This window comes from Octopus bimaculoides, chromosome 4, assembly GCF_046866305.1.
Source record: "Octopus bimaculoides isolate indiv1 chromosome 4, ASM4686630v1, whole genome shotgun sequence".
Lineage (NCBI taxonomy): Eukaryota > Metazoa > Mollusca > Cephalopoda > Octopoda > Octopodidae > Octopus > Octopus bimaculoides.
The window spans coordinates 105,993,318-106,011,996 of record NC_142931.1 but is presented as its reverse complement, the minus strand read 5'-3'; the positions used below and the strand labels follow the sequence as shown (position 1 = coordinate 106,011,996).

At 30.4% G+C, this 18,679-nt stretch overlaps 1 protein-coding gene across 1 annotated transcript in view; it reads left to right on the top strand.

The window, feature by feature from the left end:
- Nucleotides 1–427: 427 nt before the first annotated feature.
- The window catches only part of LOC106882877 (uncharacterized), a 30,950-nt gene continuing 12,698 nt past the window's right edge, over nucleotides 428–18,679 (top strand). The window contains exon 1 of the mRNA XM_089351154.1: nucleotides 428–662. Coding sequence (XP_089207280.1) covers nucleotides 443–662 — 220 coding nt within the window. The 5' untranslated portion in view covers nucleotides 428–442. The remainder of the gene's footprint in view (nucleotides 663–18,679) is intronic.

The window sequence follows — 18,679 nt, the reverse complement described above, 5'->3', positions numbered from 1 at the left end:
TCTTAAGAATACATCTTAATATTCTTCAGCTAGCCAGCTTATGACTTCCTAACTCTTACTTAGACCAATGGTTTTTAACCTCCTTTTCTTTTTTTTTTTTTTTTTTTTTGTAGAGCTCCTTTTTTAAGTTGTTATGCCTAACACCTACCTAAATGGCAAGTCAGGTATCATGACAAATCTAATTTAACATGGGGGTCAATTTATAAATTTTACTCAAAAAATGGATTGTTGAGAATCTCTGCCTTAGACCAATACTTCATATTCCCATAAATGTTAGCTATAATTTTTCCTAATTAGCATACTAATTAAATACATCAAAGCTGTTTAATTGTTGTCTGTCTTTGATTTATAAACAGAAATATGATTGTCTTACTAATTATGTTTTCACAAATTGTTACAAACTGAACTTCTAAGAGCATAAATGTAATTCTCTGGTTCTCGCATGATCTTTATAATTCTATCCACTATAAATTATTTGTATTTAACTGTAAACTTTTCTTACTCTTTTACAGCAGAATTACGAGAATGGGTTTTGGTCATTCTTGGCACAAAGGAACATCCTCGACATCGCAATATTACTCCAGAAACATCACGCATGAATCAGCAATTTCAGTCTGTATATACTTGTGCTGGTGAATCTCCTAGCAGTAGGGTCTGCATAGGTTTGTGGATATTCACTTATATTATAGTTTGTACTAGATTTTCCACATTTTACATTCCACTTCTCTGATTGACACTGATGAGTAAAAGACAACAGTTAATGATTTTTTTTTTGTTTTGTTTTTTTTTACCTTGTACACAAGTGAAATTTTGCTCTAATTGCTATATCCAAGTCCTTTTTCTTAAAAGAATAGGAAATTCCATTTTAAAGTATTTCCAGGATATTGTTATGTGCAATATTCACCTTAAGATTTTCGAAGTGGTAAATTTGCTGACACCATTGATATAATGGTAGAGAAAATCTTTTCCTTTTTTTTTTTTTAGGTAGGGGGGATTCTTGTTTTTCGGGGCTTTTTTTTCTCCACAAAACTTGTTAGCTGTCATTGTATATTGTATATATTCCAAAGCATTGGCTTAAAAGAAGAACAGAAAACATATCAATTGAAAAAAAACAACAAAGTAAGTCTTGTGATACATGTATATTCTTGCATATATATTTATTTTGAGGCAGGAAGATTCTATATTGGATACTGTTAAGAACTTGTGAATACTGAATGCCAATATAATGGTCTTTCCATTTAACTACTTGGACAGCAAACAGGTCAATAAACAAAGAAATTGGTGATATTGCGAAAACAAAAACCTGTTTCGTGTAACATTACACAAATGTTTTAAAAATTGACAATTTAGTTAACATTTTATAATTTTAATAAATTTCTTTTAAAGTTCATCGAATTTTTTTCTATTTAAATTCCCACACACACACACACCTCCAAATACAATTACAAATTTAAAGAAACTGAATTACCTCATCAAAATTACTGGAAAACAAAGCAGTCTAATTCTTTTAACAATAGTAATGATCGCAATAAGGATTTCTTCCTTAGGCACAAGGCCAAATTTATGGGGGACAATTGAATTTACCTAACAGTGTTACTTGGTGCTGCTTTTATCAAAATTCACATATATGAAAAGTAAATTCACTCCCTTACTAAGACTTGCAGTTACAATGATGAGGTAGTGAATTAAATATCAAACAAATTAATCTTTTTTTGATATTATTATTATTATTTTCATTTGCATTTGTGCCAGTTCCATTATCCTAAGAAAATAGCAACAACACACATTAACAGTTTTTTTGACTTGGTACAAAGTCAGTTTCTGTTTGTGACAGGGCATATCAATTCAATTTACATTCAACATTATTACTTGAAGTTATTTACCCAATCTGGATGCATGAAGTGCAAGGTTGGCCTCCAGTGGAATTTGAGTTTTAAACTGTGATGGCCAAAACTGGATAATGTAAATCAAGTGAACTGGCCATCTACTCAATGACTTGTTATAATAATGATTTTAAGGTGTTGTTATGAATATTTGTAGCTGAAGAACACCTCCCCTTCCATCAGCCTCTGTAAATCAATCAAAAGTGACAAGTCTTTAAAGATAACCACTTCATAGAAGTAATGAGCTGAATTGTCAGTTAGTTCAACCACCTACTCTGAAGATATGAAATAGAATGTATAAAGTAACAACCTGAATTGTCAGTTAGTACAGCCACCTAGAAAGTGAAAGGCAGAAGAAGGAAGAGAAAAAGAACAGGCAACTGACTTGTCACTTGATCTGATAACAATAGCTGCCAAATCTCATAAATTGCACCCTGCCTATTGTTCTAAAGGTTATACTGAACAATATTGTTCCTGATATAGAGATGACAGGGTTGTCATGACTGAATCACCTTTCATCATAGTTGTCTTTGATTATGACTGATCTGGGAATACACAACAAGAACAAAATTTGAGTCAATAAAGTTAAGCTTCTGTACAGGTCTGACAAGATATGGCAGCCAAATTTTCCTTAAATCATACCTTACCATCTTAAATAGGAAAGGATGCATTGGAAAATGTAGTCCTATATATCAGATAAGTTAATCAATATATCTATTACATTATATATATTCATGTGTGTGTGTATATATATATATATATATATATATATATATATATATATGTGGTAAGAAGCTTGCTTCCCAACCACATGGTTCCAGGTTAAGTCCTACTGCATGGCACCTTGGGCAAGTGCTTCTACTATAGCCTCGGGCTGACCAAAGCTTTGTGAATGGATTTGGTAGACGGAAACTGAAAGAAGCCCATTCTATATATATATATGTGTGTGTGTGTGTTTGTCCCCCCACCATCGCTTGGCAACTGATGTTGGTGTGTTTACATCCCCATAACTTAGCAGTTTGGCAAAAGGTGCCGATAGAATAAGTACTAGGCTTACAAAGAATAAGTCCAGGGGAGGCAATCTGTCCGACTAAAGGCGGTGCTCCAGCATGGCCACAGTCAAATGACAAACAAGTAAAAGTGTATATATATATATATGCACAAATGTACATACATACATACATGCATGCATGCATATACACACACACACACACACACACACACATTATATCATATATATTACATTATATATATTTTATACTATACATATATATTATATAGATGTGTGTGTGTGTGTGTGTGTGTGTGTGTGTGGCATCCATCAGTCATTCAGATTATGGAGAGATCCTGTGGGAGAGGAAGAACAACTTCTGAAGAAGTGACTGTGAAGTCCAGCCCTCAGCCTACTACATACATACATATATATATAAAGGTGTATTTTTATTAAAATAACTTGTAGAAAACTACTTACAGGGCAATGATTCTCCTAGTAATAATAATTCATTTAAAGCATAGTTATTAAAAGCATGTGTATTCCTAATAATAAACACTACACACCTAAATATAATCCTACCAGTACGAATTTTTGCAGTTGACATTTAAATGTCACTATTACTGCAAATTGAGCAATTAAACTTTTAATAAATATTCATGTGATATTTTGTGACAGCTACAAGAACTTTTAGCTTGTCAATGATTCAATCAGTGGACTTGGTCTTAACTCTGTTAAAAACTGTATGGCTCCAAACATAATTCTCCCATCAAATATCAATGGAAGTATATTGAGGAGCTACAGTTACAATTTAAGCCAGACTCTCAATACAAATGCTATCTTCAGAAATAGTATCTTTTACATATTTTATAAATGATTTCCATCATTTTATCATGAATAGAGATTACTGAAGCATTTTAAAATGCCAAGATCTTTTACAGCCCTACTTCTAAAATTAAAACACATTAAGATTCCATGACTAGTGATGTAAACTGCATATTTGTTATATGTATCTATCTATAGATGTGTGTATAATATATACAAATGTACATATATATATTGACATACAAATATCAACAAATATATATATATATATATATATATATATATATATAGACACACATACACATATTGACAGTGACTTCAAAGTTTTGCTCTTAATTGGCCTATCTGACTGTTGAATCTGACAGCCTGATTACACCAACCGTTGGCAAAACTACAAAGTTACTGTCAAAAGCAAATTATCAAAAATATCTATGTTTGTTGTGAGTCCCTTAATTAATGATCACACCAGTTTTTATGGTTGTGAAAACATCCTTCAGATATACGTACACTTTAAGGACTCCATGCAAATGTGTAGTCTATTTTTATTTAAATGAAAAGTTGAATATGACTTTCAAGTTTTGTGACAGAGACTCCTCAAAGAGTGGAGTAACAAACCTGGAAGATACAATGTGTTAGATGCAACGTGTGTATGGGGATTGGGTATTATATGGCTGATATATATGTTTACATGTATACATATATATCTGTGTGTGTATTTGTATATGTATAGGCACAGGAGTGACTGTGGTAAGAAGCTTGCTTCCCAACCACATCGTTCTGGGTTCAGTCCCACTGCATGGCACCTTGGGCAAGTGTCACCTTCTATAACCACAGGCTGACCAAAACCTTGTGAGTGGAATTGGTAGACGGAAACTGAAAGAAGCCCGTCATATATGTGCATGTGTGTATGTGTGTATTTGTGTGTCTGTGTTTGTCCCTCCACCATTACTTGACAACTGATGTTACTGTGTTTATGTTCCCGTAACTTAGCAGGTTGGCAAAAGAGACTGATACAATAAGTACTAGGCTTACAAAAAAAATAAACCCTGGGGTCAATTTGTTTGACTAAAGGCAGTGCTCCAGCATGACTGCAGTCAAATGACTAAAACAAGTAAAAGAATAAAAGTATATATTTGCAAATGTGCATATATATAAATAAATGTGTGTTTGTTTACATATATGTGTGTATGTGCATATGTGTATATTTACATGTGTGTGTTTATAAATATGTATATCTGTGTATGTATGTATATATATATATATATATATATATATATATATATATATATATATATGTCTTTATGTATGTTTATAAATGTATATATCTGTGCGTATGTGTGAATTTGCATGTATAGATGTATGTATCCATATATATCTATATGTACATATATTTATATCATATTTCATGGCCACTTATGCTGGATGGGTTGTTACAGTTCAAGGTGCTTCTCATTGGGAGATTCTGTTCCAAAGGGCTATATACTCAAACAAATTATTTGGTTTGTCTTCTACCACTGGATGTTCTTCCTTATACCAAATACTATGCAGAGTAGGTGTGTAGCAGGTCGCCTTGTACACAATAAATGTAAATTTAGAAAGGAAACTATGATGGTAGAAAGACCAGAAATATGCATTTTAGAGGTGGAAAATGGGGGTGTAAATATAGGTATAGTGAGTACTCTGTAAATTAAAGGGTGTACAAATGACCAATGACATCAGAATGGGTAGAGGATGGTTGTAATGTTTAACTGTTATTACAAATGTTGACATTTTTTGCCAGTTTCCCATGTAACCATTGCCACCCAGTTTCTTGTTTGGATAGACTGTGGGGTTATTACCTCACTTAGTAACAGGTGAGGGTTGGTATTAAGAAGGGCATCCAGCCATAGAAATTTATTCCCTAACATAGTTTCATCTGGCCCATACAAGCATAGAAAACTAGATGTCAACATCAATGATGATGATGATTCATGTACATGTGGGTGTTTGTGTGTGTATATATATATATATATATCATATATACACACATGCGCACATGTGTTAATAATGAAGAAATAAGAATGAATGCTCAACACTGCACTGATGGATAAATATTATTTATTTGTGGGTTAACCAGACTAACACTACCCACAAATAAACTCTGTGTGTGTGTGTGTGTGTGTGTGTGTGTGTGTAAAGAACAACAGAAAACAAAATCAGTGATATTTCAAAATATTCATTCCTCTTATAGCTGTTTTAATAACACATATGTTGCATCATAATAATAGTCATATAATTATATGATTATAATGTAACTATATAGAACATAAGAATCGCATTATCAAGAATTTTTAAAACATAATTTACAAACTTCAAAGCATCTCTTAAAATAGGTTAGAGAATCAAGAACAGAAGTGCAAAAGAAACTCAGAATAGAGGGGGGGGGGGGGTGGAAGCAGGAAGAAATAAAATATAAGAGGTAAAAAAATAAAATAGAATAAAAATAATAAAGCAATAGTAATAATGCCAGAAAATGAGGAAATAATCAGTAGGAAAGTAGCCTCTGAAATTGGTCTCTAAATGAATAAGGACTATAAATTATTGCAGCCTTCACAATAGTGCCTGACTCTATTACTTAAGCTGCATGAATGTCAGTGGGTTTAACTGTATTAAATGTTAAACTTTAAACTGTGCTGAAGTTTAATGTTTATAATAGTTAAACATCCATGTTATTTTCTATTTATTTTTTCTAATCTTATTTCATTTCACGGGAGAAAAAGTAATCAGTTCTGTCTGTAAAGGGGCTGGGATTAACAAAGGCATTGAGATATAGAAACAATGTCAAAACAGAGATATTGGAGCATAACATGTTCTTCCGATTTGCCAAATCCTGGTCAGGCTGTCCAACCAATGCCAGCATGAAATGGTGTAAAATGATGCTGATGATCATGGTGATATGTATGTGTGTGTTTGTGTGTGTATGCATGTATGTGTATCTGTAAATGTTTTTATATATACACACACACACATTTGTATCTATGTGTGTGTGTATATATATAAATATGTATGTTTTCCTATATGTTTATGTGTAAGCACATATGCAGTCATGTTCCCTTTTACATACACACACACCAACACAAAGTCACACATGTACACACAAATATATATAAAATAGGGATTATGTATATGTAAGTTGTTTTTAATGTATTAATCAATGAGAATAGTGGAGTAATTCTTTACTATGCATATTTTTTTTTAAATGGTTGCTTGTATTTTCAAAACATTCCACATTATCTGTTAACAAGAGATTAAAAAAAATGAATCTATGAATTAGAAAACAAAAAAAAAAACCTCAACTGGAAAGAAATTCTTTCAGTTATTATTTTTTTTTTCTGTAATAAAATATATATATTTGTTGCCTTATATATTTTTTGTAGTTATAAAATATATGTTTGTACTAGCTTCAACTTTGCAAATACATTTAGAAAAGAGAATATTTGAAAATAATTTGCAAGTTTATAATGTACTTGCAAAAAAAGATTTTTTGATACCAAACTCCGTTTTTATCTTTTTCTTTCTCCCTTTATTTCATATGCTGTATATTTCAAATATCCATCCAAATTTACCATCACACCAAATGAAAATTGTGTATTATCTTAAAACATCCTTTATCACTTTTAATCTTTTGTTACCATATTTCTGTTGAAATACACTGCCTTTGTTTCAAATAATTTTGAAAATAATGAAGAATTTAGTAAAATAATTTTGTCATTATTATGTTGGTGTTTGAAACATAAATCTAACAGAAAACTTTTGATGGAAACTTTTAATTTAGATTCCTTTAAAACAGTAAGTTTGTGTCATAAACTTATCGGTGGTCTTAGGCTGGTTGGTAATTGATATCAAAAGGGTTTATACAGATTTCCTTTCAAGGTTGTAAGTAATACATTGTATGAGTGTGTGTGTGTATATATATATATATATATATATATATATATATATATATATATATACACACACACACGTTATATATAGTAGAATGATGTATAAGAGCCAGTAGCCCTTTATTTCTAATAAGGCATTTCTTGTAGACAAAATTTTTCTAACTAGCAACCATTGGTTATCCAAGAAAAAAAAAAGAATTTAAAAAGTGCTTTTTATTTCATATTTTATTATAATTTGTTATCTAATTTTTTTTTTCTGTTATTTCTTAAAGAAACCAAGTAATTTGTATATAATATTTTCAATATATTGAATTTGTCAGAAAATATATTTACAAGTGAAGATAATTATTTTAGTGCTCTTTCTTTTTCTTCCATTCACATACTCACCTTACAAAAATTATTTTGATTGTTGTTAGTAAAACACTAAATTCAAAGGAAATATAACAGCATGATGCCATAAGTCTAATTGTAATTGGTTAAAAAAATTGGTTTCAATCATTGGAACTTGACCATGCTTGAGCATCACTTAATAATCTATTACATCACCCCTGGTTCTCTTTTATTGACCTTGGAAGTATAAAGGGCAAATTGGAACTGGGTGGGATTTGCACCCAAATGTAAAGAGATGTAACCAAACAGTAATAGTTATTTTGTCTGATATATACTAACTTTACATATTTACTGCATAAACAGGTCCTAGTTAAGATTTCACTGAACACCTAACATTTAGACACTTCATATATATATAATTTATTGATGACTGAACTTGGCAAAATAATTTAATTTACAAAAAGGAATTGACAGGGACAAAACGTTGTTGAAAGAAATATGGATTTAAGTTTTCCTGTATTCTATTTTAAACCATTGGAGTAAGTTCAGAACTAAATATAAGATTTTCTTTTCTTTTCTACAAAGATAATAAAATTAAGGTTATTGAACATATGTTATAAATATTGAAAAATTCTGAAAAATAAAACCAATACAATGGAAGGGCAATTAATGTTATTAACTGTAGAAAGATTGTGAAAAATAAGGGTAGTTACATTCATTAAGAGAAACAGTTGATTGATATGATATAAGATTATCATGTATACATGTATACAGGACTATTTAAATCTGGATAAAGTACTGAGTCCAAAGGAATTGGGATAAAGTACTGAGTCCAAAGAAATAGTCATGCAAGGCAGGGTTTAAAAATTTAGGATATAGAGTAAACCATTTATATAAATACAGTATCTGCTATTTCTTCAAAAGTTTCAAAATCAGTAGGTTCATGTCTTTTGATTTCTCATCAAGAACTTAGGAAATCTACAAGCCTGTGTTCTTTGCACACAATTCTCTTTGAGAAATTTTCTCTGAGACACCATATTACAGCTTGTACCATTCAACATTTGTGCATTTATCGGTATTGTCATTTAAAGCTCTTTCAAATGCATCTATTGAATTATTAATTATATTGATTTTTAATACAGTTTATAGTTTAAAATCTGTTTGTTTTTTTTTTGTATTTTTTTTTTCAAACAAATCCCATATTTCAGTAAAGTTCTGTCAACATTTCCAAACATTTGCATGTTGCATTTATCATTGCAGTGTATTTGTTTAACTTTCTATGAGATTTCAGTGTTTGTTAGTAGTTATTTTAATGCTGGTATTAATCTTGTATCAATCGATTTTTATAAACCTCAGATGCAATAACTTCAGAATAAAATTATTGCATTTTGTAAGTATTGAAACTTTTTCCAAATAATTGAAAGAGTTTCAAATAGGGTTAGGTCAATAAAATATTCTCATATTAAGTGTGCAAATCAATAGGTTAGTGTTTTCTTCATTAATTGAATAAAATATCTGAGTACATTTTTTTTAAAACTAATTTTTTGGTGAACTTCTTATTTTTAAATATATATTGTACTGTCTACAGATATTACATATTATAAAAAATGCCATAGTCTACCAACAATGTAAAAGGATAATTTAATACAAAGAAACTTTGCTAATATTTCTTCACTTGTAATTTCAAAACTACTTTGGATATTAACAAATATTTCAATTTTAATTTTACTACGTAAGTATTTAAGTTTTCAATAAATAACCTTTTAAAATAAAATGTATTTTAGTCTTGTATCTGTGTGATAGTTAGTCTAAGTATATTACTATCTTGTCATTGAAAATATTTTTTTTTAGGCAATTAAGAAACTTTTTATCAATTACACCAAAACCACATTTTTTTTTTTTTTGCTTCATTAATTACCAAGTTATATTCATTTAGACTATTTCCTACATATTCTTTTGAGTATTGACTGCTAATGGTTGAAGAAGTGTTATTCTTATGAAGTTTTGGAGGACCTGAAATCCCAACAAGGACATTGCTGTAGGTAGGACTACCTCACACTATTTCAGTCACCTTCAGTAACCAATGCTGTTACTCTACATGCATTAACATTAACTTCCTCTGTGTGTGTCTTAGCTAAACTTAAAATCCTCTAGAGCTTGCACTCTACATTTTTCATCAATAACATTCTTTTATACTTTATCTATTATGGACATATTCATCAGAAATAAATGTCAAAGGATTTGGTACTAAAGGTAAAAGGTATCTCCTAACTTCAAGACTCATTGTGTTTAAGATGACATTTCACAATAAACTTAGATATAACACTAGTACATATGTAGATGGTAATAACAAGCCTATATTGATGTTGTAGACTATTTCTATTGATTTTTTTTTTATTGCTAAAAAAAATAAAAATTTCATTTTCAGTTATATCATAGTTGGGCTATATCTTAGAAAATTTCATTAAATAAACTTCACGCAGATGACATCCACCCTAGCAGTTTTATTTGACCTTTCATTTGATAATCAATTAATGTATTAATTATACAAATAATTGGTCACTCTTAACTTTTACTTTTAAATGTCTCTCATCTTTAAAGATTTACTCCATTAACTAATAATTTAAAATGTATTTCTAATTCATTAAATACATTTGTTTGATGTAAAACAACTTTGAATCCTTAATAACCCTGTTTTGTAAGAAATTGCTAGTTATTAATTTTTTGCACAAATCACATATTCAGTGCAAGTTAATTTATCATCTCTTTTAATTAGAATTATGGAATTGACAATGCATATAACTTTAGTTATCAATATTATTAAAAGATTTTAAGGTGCTGAGTTGAATTGTTAACACATCGGACAAAATGCTTAGTGGCATTTCTTCTGACTCTTTACATTCTGAGTTCAAATCCTGACATGGTCAACTTTGCTTTTCATCCTTTCAGAGTTGATAAAATAAAATACCTGTCAAGCATGGGGGTCAGTGTACTTGATTTTCCCTTTCCCTCAAAATTGCTGGCCTTGTGCCAAAATTAGAAAGAATTATTACTATATTTTCTTCAGAAATATTCAACTACATGTCAAAGACATCATCCCTTATTGCTTGCTTCCCCTGTGTCAGATTTATTCTCTGATTTCTATACACACACTTAAGTGACATGCATAAATACTATCATGTATGAACATATATATTTGTATGTGTATGTATACACATATATGCACATGTGTGTGTGTATAATATAAATAATTGTTCTTCAACTTTTTTTGTAAAAAAAGGGAATGGTTTATTATGATTAATCTAATGGAAGAAGTAATACCTGTGAGTGGGAAGATTAATAATTTTGTTATTTTCACATCTCTCAATTTCTATCAATATTCTTGATTAAAGTCCTCATCAAAAGAAGACAAAACCATGTGACTGTTTTAATAATACAACTTGGTAATATGTGCATGTGCAGTATAATTCTTAGCTTAATTTGTCCAATAATCCATCCATCCAATGAATTTGGCAGTATTATTTCATGTTGCTTCTGTTGTCTTAAGCCCACTGTATCAAAGCTGCTGTTGTACCTTATTATTTATCTTTCTCCTTTTTTTTTTTTTTCGCTAAACTTATTTTACTGTGATGTTTCACTTCAATTATTGTTAATTGCTTGCATTGTAAAATTAATTGATCCTTTAAAAGTAAAACATTGTGGGTTATTTTGATAATTATACTTGTAGGATTAAATAAGAAATAGATGTTTATTAATGACATCAAATATTTCTGTACAACTAGTATCTTTATCACTCATTTCTACTCTTTGCTTACCCACACCATGTGCTAACCTGTACACTACCTTCAGGTTTGTTCAGTCCCTCTCCCACACTGAATTAGCTATTTTCTTCTGCAGAGTATATTCAATTTTTCATTCTCCATGGGTTATTTTTTAATGGTATATCCTGAAATTGATTTTTTTTCATCTCCCTAAGCAAGAGAACAACTCCAACTTCTCTAATATCCTGAAAGGTTGTGAGAACTATTTTCAACTGAATCTTCATGTCTTCCTTTTCATTCTCAGTAATCCAAGTAGCTTTTGCAGAGTTTTGCATAAAACCCTCTCGTTTTTTTCTTACCTTTTCATAAACAAATATATTTCTTTCATTTCAAATTCCAGTCAGTTATATTGTAACTCCACTATCTTCTGTTAGTCATCACCATTTTCCTTTCAACACATGTTGAGTTGGGCTTTCTTTTCAATCAGCAACACTCTCACTTGATTTAGAAGAAGGTTATTCAAACCAAACTTCTCTTTCAATCAGTTGCATCACTATTTCTCACCAACATTTTCATGTCCTTTGCTTCTAAATCTATTAAGTTTTTTGGGTTTGTTTTTTTTGCTTCATTCCTGTGTTGTGTCCTCACTTTATATCTTTCCTTTAATGTCCTATTGAATTAGTTGATTACTTCTTTTGCAATATTTTATTATTGTTATTATTATACATGTCTCTGCTACATCTTATCACCATTAGCTCATCCATCCAAGGTTGTGTACCAACAATATTTACAATCATTCTTTGTCACATCCCACAACAACACTGCTTTTATGTCTTATGTTCCTTAATTTTTTTTTTTTGCTTTTTACTAATGTTTTCAGCTCTTCAAAATCAATATGAATCTTATAAATACTTGCACAACAAACTCAAATATGCCACTTCAGGCAAGGTGTACATCTCTCTCTCCTTGAAAAAAAAAGTTTATACAATGTGTAAAAATTATTTTTTGTGTTGATAATAATTATGAAATTATTACGAAATTTGTTTTTTGCATTGTTTTTAATTGTTAAAAATTACTTATTGTTGATGTGCAATATGAAAACTGTATTAGCTGGATGTGAGAGTCTTCTTCAAGCAGTGGTTGTAAACAATCCAATCTACTAAAAGCTAGCTAACAGCAACATTTTGAAAAAGTGTTTTGAAAAATATGCCTATTGTTTCAGTTCATGTTCTCTTTTATTTAAATTATTCTTTGATTATATATTTAATGAATTGAATATTTTTCTATATAAACAGGAATTTGTATATATCAGCAGGCTTTATTACATAAACATTTTCTCAGCAATTGATATATATACTCTAACATTTTAAGTCATTTACATGTCATAAATGAAGTAGATTATTTCACCTTCATCATCTTTCTTATAACTGTCATTTAAAAGGCTCTGGTTGTTGAGTAGAATGAATTTAGATACATGTCTATGTACTTAATTATTTATGGTTAAAGTAGCTATAAAACCTTAAGCTCAAGTTGTATATCCTGGTATGTTTAATGTAGAGAAAACTGGCCATATTGGTAGAGTATTGACTTCATATTCTGTAATTGATATTGTCCTGTCTGTGATCAACACATTTAATTCTTACCTGCAAAATAGTTATCATGAGTTGATAAAATATTTCCCGTTGTAAGTAGCAGGATTGCTTTGTTTTATTAGGTTACTAGTTTGAGTTCTAATTCTGTACACCATCTAAAAGCAATGAAGAAAACAATTCTAATATTCTCTTTTTAAGTAATCCTTAAAGATTGAGTCTTTGGGGAGTCTCTTATTGTTGCAGTGAATCATAGGACTCAGCAAACATGTAGCAGATGATGAGATAAAATTTGTATTTATCATTGCCATCATAAGGTAATTTGTTCTGCAAATTTTAAATGTTTGCATTATTGTTGGTGTGTTGATTTTCACAGCTGGTACCCATCTTAGCTCACAATGAAGTGGTATTGATATACTGTTAGGTTTACCAAGGCAACAAGAGCCTGGTGCCTTTACATTTTGTAAGTTTGAATGTGTCAGTTTCCTCTCTTGTCATCTTGTAAATTTTGTCATTTATCTACAATCATTATCATCATATGTAGTTCTATGTTTGCATGGGTTGGGTGGTTCTTTCCTGTACATCACTTTCCTATTTGTCAGTCTTTTGAATCTCCTTAATGAAGTTTAGCAACTTGAGATTAGCTTTTACCTCCTCCCATATCTTCCTATTTTACAGGTTTCTTCCTTTAATTGCCTGGTCCTTGTGTATCCACCTGTCATCTGCATCATATGTCCATACTAGTGCAGTCATCTCTCTTACACACTGCAGCTGATTCTTCTTACAGTTTTCTCTCCCAAACTATTTGTGCTCCATTGTTTATTCACAATAACATTACACATCCAATAGAACATGTTTGCCCTTTCTTAGCATTCATTCAAATTTCAAGTTTTACTACCATGTAACATCACACTTTGTACACAACTATCATACAATCTCTCTATATTCCTGGCCTGAGTGATAACTCCCTAGACATTTTTCACCCTGTTCTGTTCTGAGTACTATCCATTAAGAACATTCTCCTCCACAGACCATAGGATATGACACTTGTCTGATTATGTGAGTTATGAGAAAACACTCTCCTTCACCAAATACTTTCAACATCTCTGTGATTATCCCTGGTGATCCTGCTGCTCTTTTTGTCTCGATATCTTTAACTATACTTTCAGCTTTATAGTGATGAACTTCAATAGTTCTGAGTGGTCTAGTGGTCTATTTAAATAAAAAACCTTTTTTCCAATCACCCTTTTTATTTAGTAAGTTCTTATAGCTACATTTCCAAAACTCTTTCTTTTAAGCATCAGTAAGGGCAAGCACATTATTGTCATTCTGAACACTCTTTTCCACAACAACTTTAGGATCTGTACTGATACACTGTTTTTCAGTCCACAATACCTCACACCTCTGATCCTCTCACGTTTCCTAAAGTTAGTGTAGTACATAATTACATAATTTTCATCACGCAACTCCAATAAGATCTTTGATGTCTCTTCAATCCCTTGTCCTGCATTCATAGCCTCCATATACACCAAACTGTCCATCATAATGTGACAACATGTCCATTTAAGTCACCAGCTGTGATAACAAGGTCATTGCTATTCTTTATCAAAGTTGCGTGCAAAATGATGTTTTCTGAAATGGTGCATTGACTTATCTGTCAATTCTGGTTGTGATCATACACATAAAAATGTTGCTTATGACTCTTGTTATTCTGTCATATATTCTAACCTCAATTACTTTATCCAGTTCTTTGACAATATATCTATTTCATCCATCTCCCCCAGCACTGTTACTCTTCTACAAGAATTTATACCTACTGCTCCTTTTCTTTGAAAAGTTGCTGAGGCTTCTCTCTCTACTCTTTGTACATGGCAAACATATTCTCACCTCCGCTCTAGCATTTCTACAATTTCTCTGAACCTACCTTTCACTACACCAATGTTGAGTGTGACAGCTCTGAATTTTTGCACCTGACAGAAAGAGGAGAGTTTCTGGTGTTGGGTGCCAGCTTGATGTCTATCTTGTTTGTTTGTTTTTCTTTTTTTTTATCTGAAATGAAGAGAATTGATGCAATTATTTGTTGATGATGATTAAGGTTTTCACACAAGGCCAGATATTTCCACCTGACCATCCAAATATGTGCTGCACTAATATGGTAAGTGTCAGTCTTTTAGATGCAGTTGAGGTTTTTCTTTGTAATTGTAACTATAGAAACTTTGGTATGTTTTTATTATTATTTTTCTTTTAATCAGCCTATCCTCCATCACTTTACAATATGGACTGAGAACACTAGAGAGGCAGTCTTTTAGGACTGAAGTGTAACCTCTACACTGTTTCATTGTTACTGTTCTTCTTGACAGGTGGCCTTCATTGTGACTTGCAAAGTCCACATCTCGTTAGTGCAGTTAGGGTAGTACCTTTTTCATAATCTGATGGAGTTAGTTTGCATTACACTCACTACGACTGTGAAGCCATATCTTCTGTGTTGCATGGAGGGGATCCCAAAGTTTATATAGCACCCCTCACACTCTGAAGGTGTCTATCTCAGGGCATGAGATTCATCTGAGGTTGGTAGTAATGAGATTGATGCAGTGGTACTAGGTCAAAGAGATGTTGGCACTGGGTGAGGTGGGGTGAAAATGTTTAGTTTAGATTTTAATATATGAAAAAAAAATAACAGATAAGCATATTACAAAAGATAACTTTTAAGATTAATGATAAACTACCATTGACCCAAATGTATCCAAGTGTAAAACACTGAAAATCGCAGATATTTGTCAAAACTACCAAAATTCTTTAAAGTTCTGTACATTTTTTAAAAGGTATTGCTAAAATATCCAATTTTAAACAGGTATCAATTTTTTCTTAAAACTTTCCATCAAATTAATTATTATTCTAAGCTGTATTTCATATTAATTCATTATTAAAGTAACGAAACCTAATCTTATTCACCTGCATCTTTTCTCTTTCTCTCTCTCTCTCGTAGTATATACATAATTGTATCGATAATATGTATAATAATAACGACCTCATTGATAAATAGTTGCTTAATTTTTTTCTTCTACACATTTAGAGGTAAGTAAACATTTCATTAATTTCAGGTTTAGAGACATTTTCTCGTTTGTGTTCAAAGTTATCTTTCCTGTAACTCCTCAGTAGCCTCCCTTCAATGAATTATTTCTAAAATTCTATTTTGCCTTTAACAGGAGAGAACATGATCTTTATTTAGTTTGTTAAATACGTACTGCTAGTAATATAATTTTGAAATAATTTAGTTTCTTGTAAAATGTTGATTATGACGATAATGATAATTATAGAAGTTGTACATCTCACTTTTCAAAATGAAAGCCAATTAATTTAACTTCAGTTATCAGTTTGAAAACAAAAGTAATCCTAGTACGAGTTTTTGAGAATTTTTTCTTTCTCTGTTTTTTTCCCCTCAAGAGAAAATTAATATTGTATATGCTGTAAATATTCAGCAAGTACAAAATGATTTTATTATATCTCCAGAACTATTAATTCACATACCACTTATATCTTTCACTCTGAAATGAGAGCAAATATTCTAAAACATTAAATGGTTCACAATTTCGTTTTTATTTCTTGAAATCTTAAAATCACTTTTAATCTACCTCATTTGGTTTTTGTTTTTTTTTTTTACACTTGTGGAAAAATTTTAACTAAATATAAATATTAATTTAGATATATTTCATTTTATATATTCGTTTGTTTTTTTTCACTACTTCCTTTATTTTACTTTTTTAAATTTCTAAAGCCATATTTCTAAAAGTCAGTTATGTTTAAAACTAATTTTAATTCTAAAATGAAGAAAATTTCTCATAATTTATTTCTTTATTTCCTAAAAATAAAGTACAAGTATATAATGAAGACTAATTATAATTGATTCTTTAAAAAGTTTTGTCTCTCAACTGTTAGATTTATTTTAATAATTAATAACTAAATATATTTTAATAATGTTTAGAATAATTTTTAGCAGTCTGTCTTAATTGCCAGATGGAGATATGAATGAATGAATAAATTATAAAAGATTCGTATTTTTGAAGGGCTAGAAATTTTCATAAGTTATCGATTTTGACCCTTTAGCAGTGATCCTTTATCCTTTAATTAAACAGTTATATTGTTAACAAAATATTCCAGTTCAATTTTCAGTTGTTTAGTCCTCTGATTGATATTATAATTAAAAATGACAAACTCAAAGACAAACTTTATTCAGAATATTTTTCATTTATCAAATATTATCTTTGATATTTTTGTTTTTTTATTGTCTTGCTAATTTTTTTTTTTTTTTTTTTTTTTTCATTTCTTAATCCTCTTTTAAAAAAAATAATAATAATGTTTAGCTGTTTTTGTTTATCTGTATTATCATTATCAGACATTAATGATGTCTACACTTTACTCTTTTACTGCTTTTGTCAATTCAACATTGTGAAATATTGATCATATTCTGTTGTTGCCTTGTACCTGCTCGACAACAATGTCTAATTCTGTATACACACCATTATTCATATTTTTAAGAAAAAGAAAAAGACATGAATAAAAAGACATTTGTTTTTAATCTTGTTTTTTGTTGGTTACTTAATTCTAGAAAGGTGTCTTTCTATTTCATTTTAAAATATTGTTCTTAATCATAATTTAGATATGTAGAAAACTTGGTTTGCTGTAAGTTTACTCATTCTATAAGAGACAATAGAATTGCTATCAAAATGCTTTGAATTCTTAATCTCTGAACAAAATCAAAAGTTAAGGTGTTAAGAATGTGTGACAACTGCAGAGCTTAAGCTGGAATTGAATTCAAATCTACATTTGTGTGTACAACTCTTATTTGTTTTGCTTCACCTAGTTCTCATGAATAAGTATCAGAACTTAGGGAAATTACCTGTAATGGAGTATTATACGATCCAGTTTCTCTTTTATCTGCTTAACATTTTAGAAATGAAAATTTATTACTGGTTCTCTAAATTCATATGGTTAGTAAAAATTATATTCTCTGAATAACGAACTATTTTCATATATATTACGAATATATGACAATTTTTGAGGCTTAAAAAAATGCGTCCCAATTTGAACTCATGCCCAGTGTATAATTTAAACTACTGATTTATAGTGGAAACTTATATTGTGTGTATGTTCGTCTTGACATCATGCAATAATTAACAAACATCACTGTCATACAAGCAGTGTTTTTCATCTGCAATCATCATCATCATCATCATCGTTTAACGTCCGCTTTCCATGCTAGCATGGGTTGGACGATTTGACTGAGGACTGGTGAACCGGATGGCTGAACTAGGCTCCAATCTGATTTGGCAGAGTTTCTACAGCTGGATGCCCTTCCTAACGTCAACCACTCTGAGAG